We start from the raw sequence: 16,935 nt of genomic DNA, 5'->3' as shown, positions 1-16,935 counted from the left end.
CCCAATCACAAAAGAACACACATGGTATGCATTCTCTGATAAGTGGTTATTAGCCCAGAAGTTCAGAAAACACGAAATACAATCCATAAACCACAAGAAACTCAAGAAGAAAGAAGACCAAAAATGTGGACACTTCATTCCTTCTTAAAAGGGGGAACAAAATACCCATGGAAGGAGTTTCAGAGACAAACTATGGAACAGAGACTGAAGGAAGGACAATCCAGCCTGATATAGCTGTCTCCGGAGAGGCTCTGACAGTACCCGACTAAGACAGAAGTAGAGGTCACAGCCATCCATTGAACTGAATACAGGGTCCCCAATGAAGGATCTAGAGAAAGGACTGAAGGAGCTGAAGGGTTTGCAGCCCCTTAGGATGAACAACAATATAAACTAACTAGTACCCTCAGTGCTCCCAGGGACTAAACCACCAACCAAGGAGTACACATGGTGGGACTGATTGCTCTGGCAGCATGTGTATAGTAGAGGATGGCCAAGTTTGTCATCAATGGGAGGAGAGGCCTTTGGTCATGTGAAGGTTCTGTGCTCCAGTGAAGGGAAATGCCAGGGCCAGTAAGCCGGAGAGGGTAGGGTGGCGAGCAGAGGGAGGTGTGAGGAAACGGGTTTGTCCTTGTTGTTGTTTTTTGGAGTTTTTTTTTGGAGGGGAAACTAGGAAAGGAGATATCATATGACATGTAAATAAACAAAATATCTAAATAAATAAATAAGTAAATAAATAAATACATAAATACATAAATACATAAGGCTGCTATGAACATAGTGGAGCTTGTGTCCTCACTTCCACTTCTATCTTCCTCTATCTTTCTCCCCTGAGATACTCTCTGTCCTGCAACTCCCTTTCCCCTGTCCAATCACAGGCCTCCTCTGCACTAACATAATTGGGCAGGGAAAATCCTGTGATATACGCACTAGCATATTTGAAATATGAACAGACAGTTGTGAAATGGTCTTAGTTCTATCGTGCTCAACTTTTGAAGTGAACTGAGAAAATGAACACTGTATCACGTTGTTTTGTGATAGTTTATGTTGACTTTTTTGTTTACATTTATAAAATTTAGGTATATGAAATATTAAGAAAAATCTGTCCCCTAACATTTAATTTGTTGCAAAGGTTCCTTTGTTTCTCTGTTTCATGGAGTTGAGTTGTGAAGGATAGGGATAAAAAAGCAAAGGTCATATAAGAATATACAGCATCACCATCTAATGGAAGGAAAATTTTCCTGTTCCTTGCTTATAGTTAGTTACATATTCACTTAAGAAAAATTGATTCTTATTTTTCTTTCAATTTAAATTCTGAGGGAAAAAAAAGTAAATTCTGTGTATACAAAAGTCAGGCATAAATGATCAATGTTTACAATATTTTTAGGCACAATCAGTTAAAATAGTACAACATGTAAAATGTATATCAAATGTGCACATTTTATTAATGCTTTTTTCTCTTGCAATAGAAAAAGAATAATTGTGCATAGATAATTCTGGCCAGTAAACACTATGGATATATAATGTCTGGGCATTTATTTGCCTTGAGAAGCAGCATATCTCTAGGCACCTTTAGAGGAAATAACTAAGGCACTATAATTGCAGAGATTTAATTTTCATTTACAACGCATTTTCATGTTCTAATATTAAAGTGTCGTCAAAATAACCTGCAAGGAAGACAGAACAGAAATAGCCAGTGTTGTAGATGGGAGGAAATAACTGACTCCCTTAGGGTCCCCATTCACAGTCCCATCCAAAACCTTCACAGATATTTCAGCAACTTGCCTTTTAGTCCTATTCTCTGAGCACTTTGATCTTTATTTTTATTTCCAGAGAGTTGTCTTACCTTCCACCCATATTTTAATAAAAGCACTAAGACTATGTTAGAAGTAATCTTCATCTTTTACCAGCAAACCCACCATTGAAAAGATGTCCAATATGTTAAATACGTATGGATGCTGATAACATGATGAATTGTGTTGGTGTCAAGGTTTAAGCAGCATAAACAATAACACAACATTCATTTTCCACCTTATTACAGTGACTATTTGAACACATACTACATCGTTTCTACTATCTGTCTGTTTCTCAAGATGTTTGTTTAATAGTGAAAAAACTAAACGAGGAACAATGAAATAAATTAATCAATGAAATAAATGGACTCTGGTTCCAAATCCAGGGTTGAAAATATTTCACCATCTGAGACTCTTTTTCCTTCTGAGAATATGTTTGTGAAAGTCTAAATGTAATAGTGTTTATTTCCTGTTAATAACAGAAGGTGTTAAGGTCCATCTATAAATGTTACACATTTTCTTATTTCTAGATTGGTTTAATTCAGCCAGAGATCATGAGCCATTGGGTGCTGCAGTTCATCTACATTATCCACGTGTCCTTGGAGTTGTTCTTTGGTTTGTTCTGACCCCTTGTTGCTGTAGGACGAATGAGATCCATTCCCATCCTTAGAGCAGAAAACATGAGCTCAAGCATTGAACTGTTTTGTCTAGTTTCAGACACTGGCAAATCTAGCTCTCATTGTTCATCTAATATGCATGTTCCATTGTCTTTTAAAAGTAAAGTTGAATTTTAAATAGCTAGTCAATTTGATCTCTATTATTGTTTTCTCCATGTCTTTGCATTGACCTTAAGATACAATTATATTTTATTAACTCAAAGGCTTTCTTTATAATGAGAGTTAGCCATCTGAACACCTCAGAAACTGCTTGTTCGTTTTGGTTTAAAATAAATGTTGTAGTCCCTCCAAAACTGAACATAATCGCCATCCCAGTGATGGTCTGACTTGGTAAGAAATCATTAAGATTTTTACATCCTAAGCTTTTCATCAGGATTTAACTCTTCCTTAAAATTCCTCATGCTAATTTTACTATCATAAGCTTATTGGAGCTAATTTTTAAAATAAGTATTTGTTGTTTTTTTTTGCTATCTTAATGTTTTTCTAAAGTTCAAAATCTGACCAGGCTCATGTTATGATAGGTTATATTTGTGTCTAGCTATATTCTTCCTACCACTTTGACTTCTCTACCAGAGAAGTCACCAAAAATCCCCTGCAGCATACCATCATCACTGTGGAAACACTGCATGGTATTTTAAAGTAAAAACAACTGTTGTTATAGTAACAGAATTTAGATTTTCAGAATCAAACAGAAGGTCAGTCCTCTGTTTTAATTTATTTTTTACTCTGTAAAAGAAAAATGATAAAAACTATTCAGTTCTCATACATATATTCATTTACATGTAATTTCACACTTTAATACAGAGTCAGGGAGTAATTTATGTTTACAGTGCACCATATACACAACTTTAAGAAATATACCATGTTGCCTTTTAAAAATGCTTCTTCCTAAGATCAAAAACTCAGGTGACATGAGATGCTGGCAATGATGTGGAGAAAGAATAAAACTCCTCCATTGATGGTGATATTGCAAGCTGGTACAACCACTCTGGAAATCAGTCTGGCAGTTTCTCAGTAAATTGGACATAGTATTACCTGGGGACCCAGCTATACCACTGGCATATACCCAGATGATGCTCCAATACGTAAGGGACACATGCTCCTCTATGTTCACAGCAGTCATATTTATAATAGCCAGCAGCTGGAAAGAACCCAAATGCCCCTCAACAGAGGAATGGATACAGGAAATATGGTACATTTACACAATGGAGTACTACTAAGCTATTAAAAACAATGACATCATGAAATACACTGGCAAATGAATTGAATTTGAAAATATCATCCTGAGTGAGGTAACTCAGTTACAAGAGAACACACACAGTATGTACTCACTGATATGTGGATAGTAGCCCAAAAGTTTGGAATAACCAAGATTCAAATCACAGACCATATGAAGCCCAAGAAGTAAGATCAAAGTGTGGATGCTCCAGTGCTTCTTAGAAGGGGGAACAAAATACTCATAGGAGGAAATATGGAGATGAAGTGTAGAGCAGAGACTAAAGGAAAGGCCATCCAGAGACTGCCTCACCTGGGGATCCACCTCCTATACAGTCACCAAACTTGGATGCTATTATGAAAGCTGGGAAATGTTTGCTGACAGGAGTCTGATATGACACATCTCTTGAGAGGCTCTGCCAAAGCCTGACAAATACAGAGGTGGATGCTCACAGCCCACCATTGAACTGAGTGTGGAGTCCCTGATGGAGGAATTAGAGAAAGGACTGATAGGGTTTGCAGTCCCATGGGGGGAGCAACAGTGTCAACAGGCCAGAACCCCTGGAGCTCCCCGGGGACTAAAGAATACACACGGAGCGACCCATGGCTTGGGCCACATATGTGGCAGAGGATGGCCTTGGTGGACATCAGTGGGGTGATCGGCTCTTGGCCCTGAGGGTGTTCGATGCCCCAGTGTAGGGGAATGCCAGGGCAGGAACACAGGAGTGGATAGGTGGGTCAGGGAGCACCCTCATAGAGTCAGGAGGAGGTGGGATGGGATAGGGAGGTTCTGAAGGGGAGACCTGGAAAAGGGAAAACATTTGAAATGTAAATAAAGAATATATCCAATAAAAAAATTCTAAAAAAAAATGCTTCTTCCAATAGCCACTTTTATATAAGATAATATTGTTTCTCTGAAAGAGTTTACACCTATGCAGGACTTATTTTACTATTCACTTCTTATGTGTGAAAGCAGAAGTGTATGTGTGTGTCAGTCAGTGTGTGTGTATGAGTGTGTACAAATATGTATAATGTATATGTGTATGTGGGGTAGGTTTAAGTATATGTGTAGTAGAGGTGTATGTGTATTTACATGTCTACATGTGTACAGATTTATGTGTGTGAACTTGTGTGTATGAGTTCTATGTTAGCATGTGTATGTGTATATACATGTGTGTGCAAATATGTGTATGCATGTACATATGTGCATTCATGTATGTACACATTTATGAACATGTGTAGGTGTGTATAGGTGTGTAGGCATGTATATGAGTACATGTGTGTGTACTTGCCTGTATGAGTGTGCATGTTAATGCGTGTGTCTACATTGTGTGTACATGTATATGTGTGTACATATGTGTATGTATATATCAGTGTGTAGATGTCTATATATACATATGTATATGTGCACATGTGATTTGTGTGTAAATTGTATGTGTACATGTGCGTATGTGTTTCTGTATACACGTGTGCATATGCATATACCCATGTATATGTGTGTAAATATGTGTGCATGAGTGTGTATGTGTATACGGTATATGTATGTGTTGTGTGTTTTTGTGTGTGTGTGTATATGTGTGTGTGTGTGTGTGTAGTGTGTGTGTGTGCATGGTAGGTATCTACACACCTGAAATTTTTTTCTCTAATACTTAAGAAAACTGTAACAGAAAATTAACATAGCTTTGGAATATAACCTTATTTAGTTCTGAAATTTGACTTTTTTCCAGGGTGCAAAACTATTTCAAAAGAATCAAAAAATGGATGTCCCAAAACCCAATGGTCCTTGACAAGTCAGCATTTCCAGAGCTGGAGGAGTCGGACTGCTACACTGGCCCTTTCAGCAGAGCCAGAATTCACCAGTGAGTGTTTGTTCATCACTTTCCTATGTCATGCATCTGAAGTTTTCATTTCCTGAGCTTATTTATAGAAGACAAATAACTGGGGATATACCCATTGGCTACCAAATAGGTCAGAGAATGCATTATTGTATTAGAGTTTATGTTTAACTTAGAAAAAGCATAAATTGATTCTATATAAATTTCAAGATTCAGATGTCAAGTAATAATTAAATATTAATCTATAGACTGGTAATCTAAATATTCATTAGAAGTAATAACTGAGATACCGAGATGGCTCAACAGCTGAAAGTGCCCAATATTTTCAACAGAGGAGTATCTGGCAGACACATGGAGGCTCACAACTGCCTATGACTCCAGTTACAGGGAACCTAGAGCTCACACTTGGAGACTCACAACTGAATCCAGTTACAGAGGATACACAGCACACACTTGGAGGCTCACGACTACCCGTGACTCCAGTGTTAAAAGGGATGCAACAACATCTCCGGTTTCTGCAAGCACCAGTCACATATGTGTTATACATGCATACATGTAAGCAAATATTCATACACATAAAATAAATCTTCTAAAGATGATTATGGTATAAAATAATTCATTTAAAATAATAATGGCAACAATAATAGGACTGCTCTTAACAATAATACTAATTAATTTAGCAATTAAGCAATTTGGTTTAATTTTATTAATCTAAAAAAACTGAGAATATTTTGGGGAAGGCTACTTGTCTCCACTTTTCTTGTTCTCTCTCTTCCCATTTCCATCTTTGCCAAATCTTTTTCTTTTTCCTTGCCTTCTTTCATATCTGTTTATTTGTCCATGCTTTTGTCTCACTATTTTTATTGAGGTTCTACAGCTCACTAATAGAATTACAAAGTTCATTACAACATATGCCATGCCTTCTGCCTTCATGGTACCCTGGACAAATGGTACAGAAAAGAAAGTAATTGTAAATCTAAATAAAATAAGGTGAACACAGAGATAGAGAAGTATGCGATATATGGTATAAGACCAAAGTTGGAGATGCACATAAAATTATCCTTTCCAATTCCAGCTCTGGAAAGATGAGGATAAGACAGAACATGGACTCCCATGTATAGAGGTCTCAAAACCTAGGGCCTTCATCAGATTTCTGTTGAACCTTCAAAGAATCTTGAAGACCTGTGGTTGTACCAAACAAGTGGAAACAAAATGTTCTTCTCATTCTTTGAAAGCTAAAGAAACCATCTCAGTCTTTGAAAAACACCAATCGGATCATGAAAACATCTGACTTGTGCCTCTCCAGTAGAGTCCCACTAATACTTACCATAAAATTCACTTTATGATCATTTTTAGTGTAGGCCACCATGATGCCATCCAGGTGAATCTCTCCCTCTTCTGTAGGCATCACATAATGCAGCTACTCAAGCCTTGTGTCTATGGTCCAGCTGCTCTAGTGGAGCTCCAGCAGAATCATTACTCTTTTCTCTTCTCCTGATCTATTCTGCCCCTGAGATTTGCAGGGTGGTTTTCTTCCTACTAGTCTGCCTCTAGTAAACACCCTTATCTAAGAAAAATCACATCAGAAAATTCTTGCTATTGCTTCTTGCCCCAATCACTCACTACTTCATTGTATTATTATGTTTTCTTCACAGAAACCAGTTGGATTTATTACTTGTTTGCTTATACCACCTGCTTAATTCCTCCATTACACAACCTCCCACAAACTGAACTTACCTGCCTAAGAAGTGGTAGGCTTAAATCTTTCTGCTGCCTCTAGTAACTAAGACTCTGAATTTAGTATATCTGAATACAGAGAAGATACACAATATTAAACACTGAGGAACTCAACTTGTAATAATATAGGGGCAGCTATGCAGAACGAGATAAACAAGACTGGGTAAAACCTGTACACTGAGAAAGACATGGATAAGATATCATGGAGAAGAGTGGGCCATATTCAATGTAAATGATATGGGAAACATTTTTAAAGGAGAGCCTCTCTAGGAATGTGAAGACATTATTGATAATAAGAAAGAGGAGCAATTGTTACAGAAGCAAAAAATCCCAAGGAAAGGAAGCCAGGAAAGCATGAGATTTTTAAGGTGATAGTAATTATACAATTCATTATGCAATCAGACATAAGAACCAGAGCTACAGAAATAAGACTGGGGTCGGGGTATGTTGAAGCACAAATGTAGACAGGCGTTGAAGGAAAGTAAGAAGGGTAATCATATCCTTTAAAAGATGCTGCTGCCCTGATCCAAGTAGGAAGATGTGCTCACTTTACAGCTAGCTATAAAATCAGGTGGAAATTGAAGTTAGGAATATGGCCATCTCACAATCCAGGCCAGGAACCCTGATACTCAGAAAAATGGAAATGGTATGGTGGACACAAGTGATTTATCAGGAAAATTACTTAGTTTAGTAGCTCTTTGAATATGTGGGGTTAGGAGGAAGAGAAGGATAAATAATTAATACTCTCAGATGAAATGCATAACAAAAGATGGCTTATCAGGTACGGAGCTCAAGTGTCTAAAAGCAGAGTCTCATAATCTGGTGAGATTCAGTATGTTGTACCTCTTGGAGACTCCCAGTACATTATACACTTTTAAACAGATCCGTTCTTTCATTGTGAAATACCCCTTTGCTTTTTGCATCATCCACACTCTCAGGGATCCTTGCTGTTCTTCCCACACAAACACATTTTAGGGTATCCAGGGGCGGGGGAAGGAGAACTATAGGATATCACTAAGCTCTGAAGACTGGATAAGCTGGAATGGAAAGTTCCCTCATGGGGGATAACATCAACTTTTAATGTGCTTTACTTGGAGCAACATTGCTTGAGGTGCCACAAACTCCAGCCAGTAAATGATGAACTTACTTTTATTCTGTGATAAACAGGACATATAAGAATACCAAAACCTTTTTACAAACTGAAAGAGGATGCTAAGATAAATATTTAATCATTCTATTTTCTATTATCTGTCAGTCAACTGTGTTAAAGAATACAACTTCTCTCTCATCCTAGAATATTTTACTTGTATTACCTTTGATTATAGAGACAGATGGTAGAAATCCAGGGATTCAAAATAGTGAATACACTTTGTGTTCTGCTCTGAATATTAACACCAATCACTTTGTCTTAACAGCTTTATAATAAACAATAAAGACACCTTCTTCAGCAATGCTACTCGAAGTAGGATAGTGTATCACATGCTGGAACGCACCAAATATGAAAATGGAATATCAAAAGTGGGTAAGAACATTATTTTACAGATATAGTTTAAAATAGAAAAATGTTACATGCATAATAAATGAAGTTTCTACCTTTCTCAGTCTGAAATGTTTAACACATTAGAAACAAATTCTATAAATATTTTGTGTTGCTAATTTTCATTAAAATATATTTTGAGGGAATTTGCTCAATGTATCAAAATATAAATACATAATAACAAAATTTATCACAAACTAATAGCTGTTTTAAATGAAAATAGAGTTAGAAACAGTTCAGCTTGACTTTATAATATAAAATTAGAAGTATCAAATATGCTACATTGATAATTTTAGATACTTATAACAACTAAAAATTATGTATTTTCTCATTACCAACATTTCAAAAATTCTCTATCTGTAAATATATATTTATATAATTATTTCTTATTTGTTCTATGTTAATAGTTTATGATGCAGATTTTTTTTTTTTTTTTTGGTTTTTTGAGACAAGGTTTCTCTGTGTAGCCCCGGCTGTCCTGAAACTCACTCTACAGACCAGGCTGGCATCGAACTCAGAAATCTGTCTACCTCTGCCTCCCAAGTGCTGGGCTTAACGGCATGCACCACCATTGCCCAGCTATGATGCAGAATTTCAACTCAGAGGTTAAAATTAGTTTCTAGCTCATTAGCTCCTTATTTAATATGAAAGATATTCACAATTCAGTAAGTTACAAAACTATTAGTCCAATGTAATTCCATTTTCTCAATACATAGAAATAAAAAAAAAGGAAAGCCTACAAGACTGTGTAAGAAACCTATGAGAGATTATTTCTGGACTATTAAATTGCCATTTATTTTAGCATATTAAATTTTGTGTCATTTGCTGGGGTTAGCAGTTTATAATGCAAAAAAAAAAAAAAAAAAAAAAAAAAAAAAAAAAAAAAAAAAAAAAAAAAGGAGATTTGGAGCTAGAACAAGACTGCAAACCTTACACAGAATTAGAAACAAAACAAAGCCAATTCATAAGTTGACCTTTTAATTGTGAAGCTGATTTGCAATATTGAGGGAAACAATGTTATCTAAATGTTCTAATGTCTTTAAATTAAATGTTGGCAACCTTGGAGGCTATCACCGTGCTTCCTGGTTGTGCTAGGATGGAGATATGGCAGAATCAAACCTTGTACTGATAATGCTTGCAAAGCACAGGTGTCGAGATCCACATTCCATGTTTACTTGATATTGAAGAATCTTCAGGGTTTGGTGGTTGTTTGTTTGTTTGTTGTTGAATTGTTTTTGATTAACAATTCATTTGTGACTGGTCAATCAAAACAGTTACTATAGACCCTAAAACTTTTTCCAAAAAAAATTGGAAAATTTCTGAAGAGTCAAAAATTAAAATACCCAGAGTATGAGCTGAAAAATTTCCTACATAATGGAAACTTGTGATTATAGGTTTATATGATATTTAAAAATGATTAATAAAAGGTATATCTTTTGCAGAAAATATGATAAACACAGAAAAATAAAATAAAATAAAAATTCCTCCTAAGCACAGTTATCAGTGGCAATTTTTATATCTATTCCTTTATTAATTGATTTATTTTTTTACACTCCACATTTTATTCTCCCCTACCCTGATCAACCCTCTGACTGTTCTATATCCCATACCTTCTCAGTGGCAAATTTATAGAAAAAAGCTAAAACATATTATTTCAAAATACAAGTGAAAATTTTATATGCACTTCTGTTTTAAAAAATCTACAGAATATTTTCTCAAGTCCTTATTATCACATGAAAATGTTGTATAACAGTTTCTGATAAGCTCTCATTAAATTATAATTATTTTCTGAGCACCTAATATAATTGTGTTCACACTATGATAAACAATTCATATTTCAGGTGTACGCATATTTATTTCATATATATTAATAAATATCATAGCAAAAATTCCTCTTCAGAAAGTTTTCTTACTACTCATTCTCAAAAAATAAAACTTCATATATGTACCTTCAATGAGATGACAAGTCTGACTGTGACATTTTATGACCTTTTCACATAGCATAAGCAGATGTTTTCTATTTTGTTTTGTTTTGTTTTATTTTTGATGAAACAGTCTTTCCTGTAAAATGATGGAAGTAGAAAATTCTTCTTTGACTAAATTTTGATGTATTCAAAAGCTGGTGAAAAGGGTTTTCTTGGTTCATATTGTCCCAAGAAGTGGGAATTAACAATTCACCACAGATCACACTGAGATGTGGCAGAATCAAACCTTGTACTGATAATGCTTGCAAATAATACTAAAAGAACATACATAGGCTGAGTACCAGGCTCTCAGAATTACTGTCCCTGTGGTTGACATGGCTATGAATGTCGTTTGAATTACTTTAAGTCTTAAAATAATTTTGTGTCCCATGTGAGTTCATATATATGCTTTAAAGAAAAAACTTTATTGTAATTGACTCTATTTGATCTCTCTTTAGGTATCCGTAAGCTTATCAATAATGGCTCATACATAGCAGCATTCCCTCCACATGAGGTAATTTTGAAAAATATTTTCTGTTTAGTAAAATAAAAGAATTTCATTCTCTTGGACTGTATTGGTTACTTTCTATTGCTGTGATCAAACACTGTGACGAGTAATGTATGGAGGAAAAGGTTTATTTGGGCTTCAGTTCCTAGAGGGCTACAGTCCATGGCAGCAAGCAGTAGGGATGGTGACCAGAGCAGCAAGAAGAGGGCTCACATTTCACATTGTGAACAAAAAGCAAGCAAAGAAAGGAACTAGGATGCTGCTGTAAGATCTCCAGCCCCACCCACAAGGTCATATTTCCTCCTTCTGACACATCTCTTCAACCTCTCAAACAGCTCTACCCTCTGAGGACCAAGTTTTCAAATGCCTGAAACCATTACAGACTTTTCTCATTTTAACCGTCACAGTGCCTGAATCATTTCATTCATCTGGATCTGGGTACCCACACCTGCAGCAGTCCACTGACACCCTATTACCATCTCTTATTTGCACAGTGGTCCCTCTGCTCCAAAACATGTCTACAGTTTGCCTCATTTTAGGAATCCAAGACTCCATGATAGCAGCTCAACATTCTAGTTACCCTCTGTTTCAACACAACACACCATGCTCCATTCTGCTTGAAATACATAATCATTCCTAATAAGGCAAGTTCTTGTCTTGTGTTTGTAATTTTAGAATGCCTGAAAGTCAAAAACAAGACCACAATTAAAGCATTCGTCTATTATCTACCTCAATTCCAGTCAGATTACTGCCTTACTACAAGTTTTAAGAAGCAAGCTGAGGTGTCCCTGAATGACTAAAGTAGCATCTACAGAAATTCCCGACCCTCTACTATGCATACTCTTGATTTATTTTTCTTAAACTTGAATCACATCTTAAAATAAATTACACATTTCACATTTCTTTACTTTCAAAGGATGTAATTCTTTGATTTACAAAGTCTTAGCAGTGAGTGAACTCAAAAGTTAGAGCATATGAAAATTTACAGTTCTATATCACTGTTAGTAGATAAAATGAATTGGAAATGTATTTGTCAATGAGTTAAATGGATTATTTCTCATTTGAAAGTAACCCTGTTACTGAGAATAATATAATTCCATTATAAACATATATGATCCAGTTATATAGGCAGTTATAAGCATAGGAAGCAAAAAGTTAAAGATCTTCATGAAATGCCCACTTATAATAAAAGAGAGAGGTAATAGGCATGAGCAGTTTTTGCACATACAGTCATGAGCCAATATATATTTTCCCATGATTGTGACAACACAGAATGAAGTAAACATTCTCTCATTAGATATAAAGGAATATGGCTCAGAAAAATTAAACACCATTTCAAATAATGCCACCTAGTAAGCGATAAAGTGATCAGAGAAGCACAACTAAGGTAGTCATTTGGCAAAGAAAGGCTTGGTTCATTTTCTAGGGTACAGTAATTTGTTCTGCAGTTAGCTTGAGCACTGCCAACTCACTTGACTTTCTCATTGGAAATTTGGCATCTGCCACAGCTGAGTTATTGATGATAGTCCTTTTCATTTACATATGTAAATTATTTGAAATGTAAATAAATGGCACATATACACCAAAAGAATAAGAGGTCCCATTGGTGAACTGTGAATATAACTTGAAAAATAATTGAGAAACAATAAAATGGGCTCAGTAATAGTCTATTGATGTGAATTTCAATTTACAAATGGTAGAAAAGCAAGATTTACAAGGAAGGAAATAAAGTAAGTGGTATTGATCTATAGTCCAATAAAGATAGTTTAAATAATGCCTTCCTTGTTATTGATGCTGGATATTAAATCCAATCTCATAATCTTCATTTGTAGCCCAGAAGGCTTTTTTTTTCTTACCAAAAAAACCAAAAAAGACAATAGCTAGAGGAAACACCATATCATCTTAGTGAGAACTGGTGGGAAAAGATAAAAGAAATAGGCCAGAGGTGCAGATGTATGAGAAACACTTTTTCTAAGACACCAGGCAAATCTATAATTCTCTCAAGGGTGACTGGTGGAGGAAGGACCAATCAAATATGTGGTTGGGGACCACTGATGATTTCAGAGCCTTCAGAAAGTAGGCTGGAGTTATCTCTTCAGACAGATATCCCTCACAGCTCACCACTTACGACTGCCAAGCTAGAGAAGTGTAGTTGTTGGTGATAAGTGTATGTTGCATAGTGGTATTCCAGATACCCTAAATTTTATCATCTAAAATTGTATGGTTTGATGACTAAGGATGGGTGAATGGCATATATTAGGTTTATCAGCAGTGACTGCAAAGGAATGACAGGTTTGCTACGTATCCTTTCATTTAGTATCACGCAGACAGCAATCTGTTCCTAAAGCAAATACTCCAGTGCATGTGCCTCACTTAAAATCAAGATTCTTTTCTTTCCTGCCTTTAGCTTCCAATCCTTAGACATTAAATACTTGGGATATTTTAGGAAGGACACCTTGGTTTGCACCTTCCCCAACTAATTTTTCTGTTTTATTTAATACATAGAGATGGCATGCATATATGTGACCTCCTTGTAGTCATGAGACACTTGTAAACCAGACCTCAAGAACTCAAGGTGTCCTCATAAGTTCTTAGCCTCATTGATTAGGGACCCACAGCTGCACGAATACCTTATACAAAATTTGAAAAATTAAGTTATAATACTTAAAATTTGAAATATCAGATATAAAATTTCAGAACCCTAGGATCAAACACACAGGTGGTTCCAAAGGTTATAAAAGCATGCTTTAAACATTTGTTCTCTTTATATCTGTAAGTGAAAGAAAACTTTTATAAATCTAGTTCACTTATTAAAGAAGAATGATATGTAATTTCTCAAAGATTATAAGAATTTTGTCTTTGATAGTAATTTTTCAATTAAGATTCCTGAATTTCAAGGGGTAATATATATATATATATATATATATATATATATATATATATTCTCACTTACTTAAATAAAAATGGCCCAAATAATTTGAAAAGATTATTTAAAACACTATTTACATATTAACTATCATATTTCCAGTGACAATGGCATTTACCATTCTAGTGATGAACTTGAGTATATAATCTCTACTGTGTTCAGTAAGTTTGTAAATTACCTTAAGTAAACACTAGTTTTTATTCAGTTCAAACTTTGGTAAGAAGATGGACTACAATCAATGTTATTGTATCTTTTGCAGGGAGCCTACAAGAGTAGCCTTCCCATCAAAACCCATGGACCTCAGAATAACAGACATCTGTTGTATGAGCGCTGGGCACGCTGGGGAATGTGGTACAAGCATCAGCCTCTGGACTTAATCAGGTATTGTAGATGGGCTTGTGGGTAATTAGCAGCAAACTGATCTTTGTCATTTTTTCTAGCTTTGGAATTATTTCTTATCACAGAGATATCAGTTAGGAAACAATCTGCAGAAAACAAACCACTACATGATTCTTCAAGGGAAGGAACTCAGCGCATGGAAGTGGCTACAGAGTTATAGAGTAGATGTAAATAACCTTTAAGTCTATCAGAAATCATTAACAGCATAAAAATGACTAGGACATTTAATGGCAAAGGAGATATAACATTATTACACAGTCCAAGCACCAGGTGTTGAGGAATACCAGGGGAAAGAAACTGATTTTGTGTTCTTCTTACCTTCAAGTCTTCCAGTATTTCCTTGCCCAACTTCATAGTGAGCATTTCACAGTGGAGCCAGAACAATTAACTACCTTAATAATCAAAACAAAGAGAAGCACTCAACAACTATGAAGGAAGATAGGAAAACAGCCAACACAACATCTGTATATACGTAGTAGTCTATCAGTATTCATAAGTGGTTAGTTCCAGAAATAGTTGATTTTTGTGTTATTTAGGAATGAATGGAAGAAAAATGGAACACACATGTTTGATGTAGACACAACTATTTTCTTTTTTTGACACTAGTATTCAATCTATGGATATTTGAATCTGCAGACATAGATCTTAGACAGGACTAGATACATTGTCTTGCAATAGGCATTTTCTTGCTGGTAGTTGCTCTTTATCTATCTATCTATCTATCTATCTATCTATCTATCTATCTATGCATCTATCTATCTATCTATCTATCTATCTATCTATCATCTATCTGCCTATCTATTATTTATCTATCATCTATAATCTATCATCTATTATCTATTTATTTTGGGACAATATCTTACTATGTAATCCTGAATGGCCTGGAACTCATTGTGTAAACAAGGCTGGCTTTGAATTGACAAGCTCTACCTAACTCTACTGAGATTAAAGGCATATATTACCATGACCAGCTTCAGTTTTAATTGGGGATATTTGCCTTTCATTTTCATAATTTATTTTATTGCAGAAAACATTGTTCATATAAAAAGTATGAAATACATAGTACTCTGTTGCAGTAAATCTCCAACCCAAATATGCCCCTCCAATGAAAACACAACTCAATTAATATGAATACAAGCTGTGTGCCTAGATTGGGCAGATCTACCACTACCCTACCATCTTCCCCATCTATGGGACCCATTATAACTTGCAGTTTCTCCAGGCCATGTGCTTCTGCTCTGCTTTCCTTCCACCTCCTCTTCCGTCATCCCCCCGATCCCACTCCTCCTCCTTCTCTCTCCCAACTTTCATCTCCACCTTCCCTTTCACTGCCCAATCACCAGGTCTAGTCTTTATTTTACAAATTAAGATGGGAAGAAGGTTTATAGGAAATCACCTGAGTACTGAATCATTCCTTGTTTGCAGCCCCTCACAGAAGGGAATTAGCCTCAAATTACAAAAAGCCCCAGAGCTATCCGCAATAGTATTCTTCTGATTCTCTAGCTAATGTGTCATGTGTATAGAATAAAAGAAAAACATATTCATATTATTAGGTTATATATGTTGATATTTTTATCTGTTTATAGAATATAAAGTATTTCACATTTATTTCACTCATTGTGTTATCAGGAAGCAAAACATTGAAGGGGTGCTTGAAGAGAATTCAGAAAAGAAGTATATACATAAGTGGGAGGAAGGATCATGAGAGCCAACACATAATGACATGCTCAGGGAATAGGAAAAGCTAGGAGCAATTATTAAACTAGTTATTAAAAGATACAAAAGGAGGAAAGACTTGCAAGAATCAACTAATGTCTTACTATGGAAAGATATTCTAGATACAAGCTGGGGCATGAGGAGGAAAGCAGTTGTAGACAAACCATGACCCAAGGAAAAGGAAGCCACCTACCAGATACATCTTGAAACCACCAAACCTGTCTGTAAGCCAGTATTTTAAAAAAGAGTGGATAAGGGTTCACAGAGGTGACCTCTGTGGAACACATGGTAGTAAGTGGAATAAGAACACAGAAATACACAGGATGAATATATAGCAAATGTTATTAGTTGGTTATATCTGCCATCAAGATACTTTGATTCTTAATTCTGTCAGCTATGACAAATTCCATCATTCTAATATACACAGGTAGAAAGGCTATTGTTTTGGAGACTTGTGGATACAGTATTGTGAGACATGCTGACTCACAAAAAAAAAAACAACATTTTTTTCCATTTTTATTGGTTATTTTATTTATTTACATTTCAAATGTTACCCCTCTTCCCTTCCTTCCATAAGTCCCCTATCCCTTCCTTCCTCCCCCCTGACTCTATGAGGGTGCTCCCCCATCTG

At 35.6% G+C, this 16,935-nt stretch overlaps 1 protein-coding gene across 2 annotated transcripts in view; it reads left to right on the top strand.

Annotated features, from left to right (window-relative positions):
* The window catches only part of Ano3 (anoctamin 3), a 337,010-nt gene that overhangs the window by 222,218 nt on the left and 97,857 nt on the right, over positions 1 to 16,935 (top strand). For both annotated transcript variants that reach the window (XM_031371327.1, XM_031371328.1), the window contains 4 exons: positions 5,410 to 5,541; positions 8,670 to 8,776; positions 11,214 to 11,269; positions 14,449 to 14,570. In XM_031371327.1, coding sequence (XP_031227187.1) covers positions 5,410 to 5,541; positions 8,670 to 8,776; positions 11,214 to 11,269; positions 14,449 to 14,570 — 417 coding nt within the window. The remainder of the gene's footprint in view (positions 1 to 5,409; positions 5,542 to 8,669; positions 8,777 to 11,213; positions 11,270 to 14,448; positions 14,571 to 16,935) is intronic.

This window comes from Mastomys coucha, unplaced genomic scaffold (genome assembly GCF_008632895.1).
Source record: "Mastomys coucha isolate ucsf_1 unplaced genomic scaffold, UCSF_Mcou_1 pScaffold15, whole genome shotgun sequence".
NCBI classification, from domain to species: Eukaryota; Metazoa; Chordata; class Mammalia; order Rodentia; family Muridae; genus Mastomys; species Mastomys coucha.
Note: the sequence above shows the minus strand (reverse complement) of the source record. Positions and strands in the feature narration are given on the sequence as shown.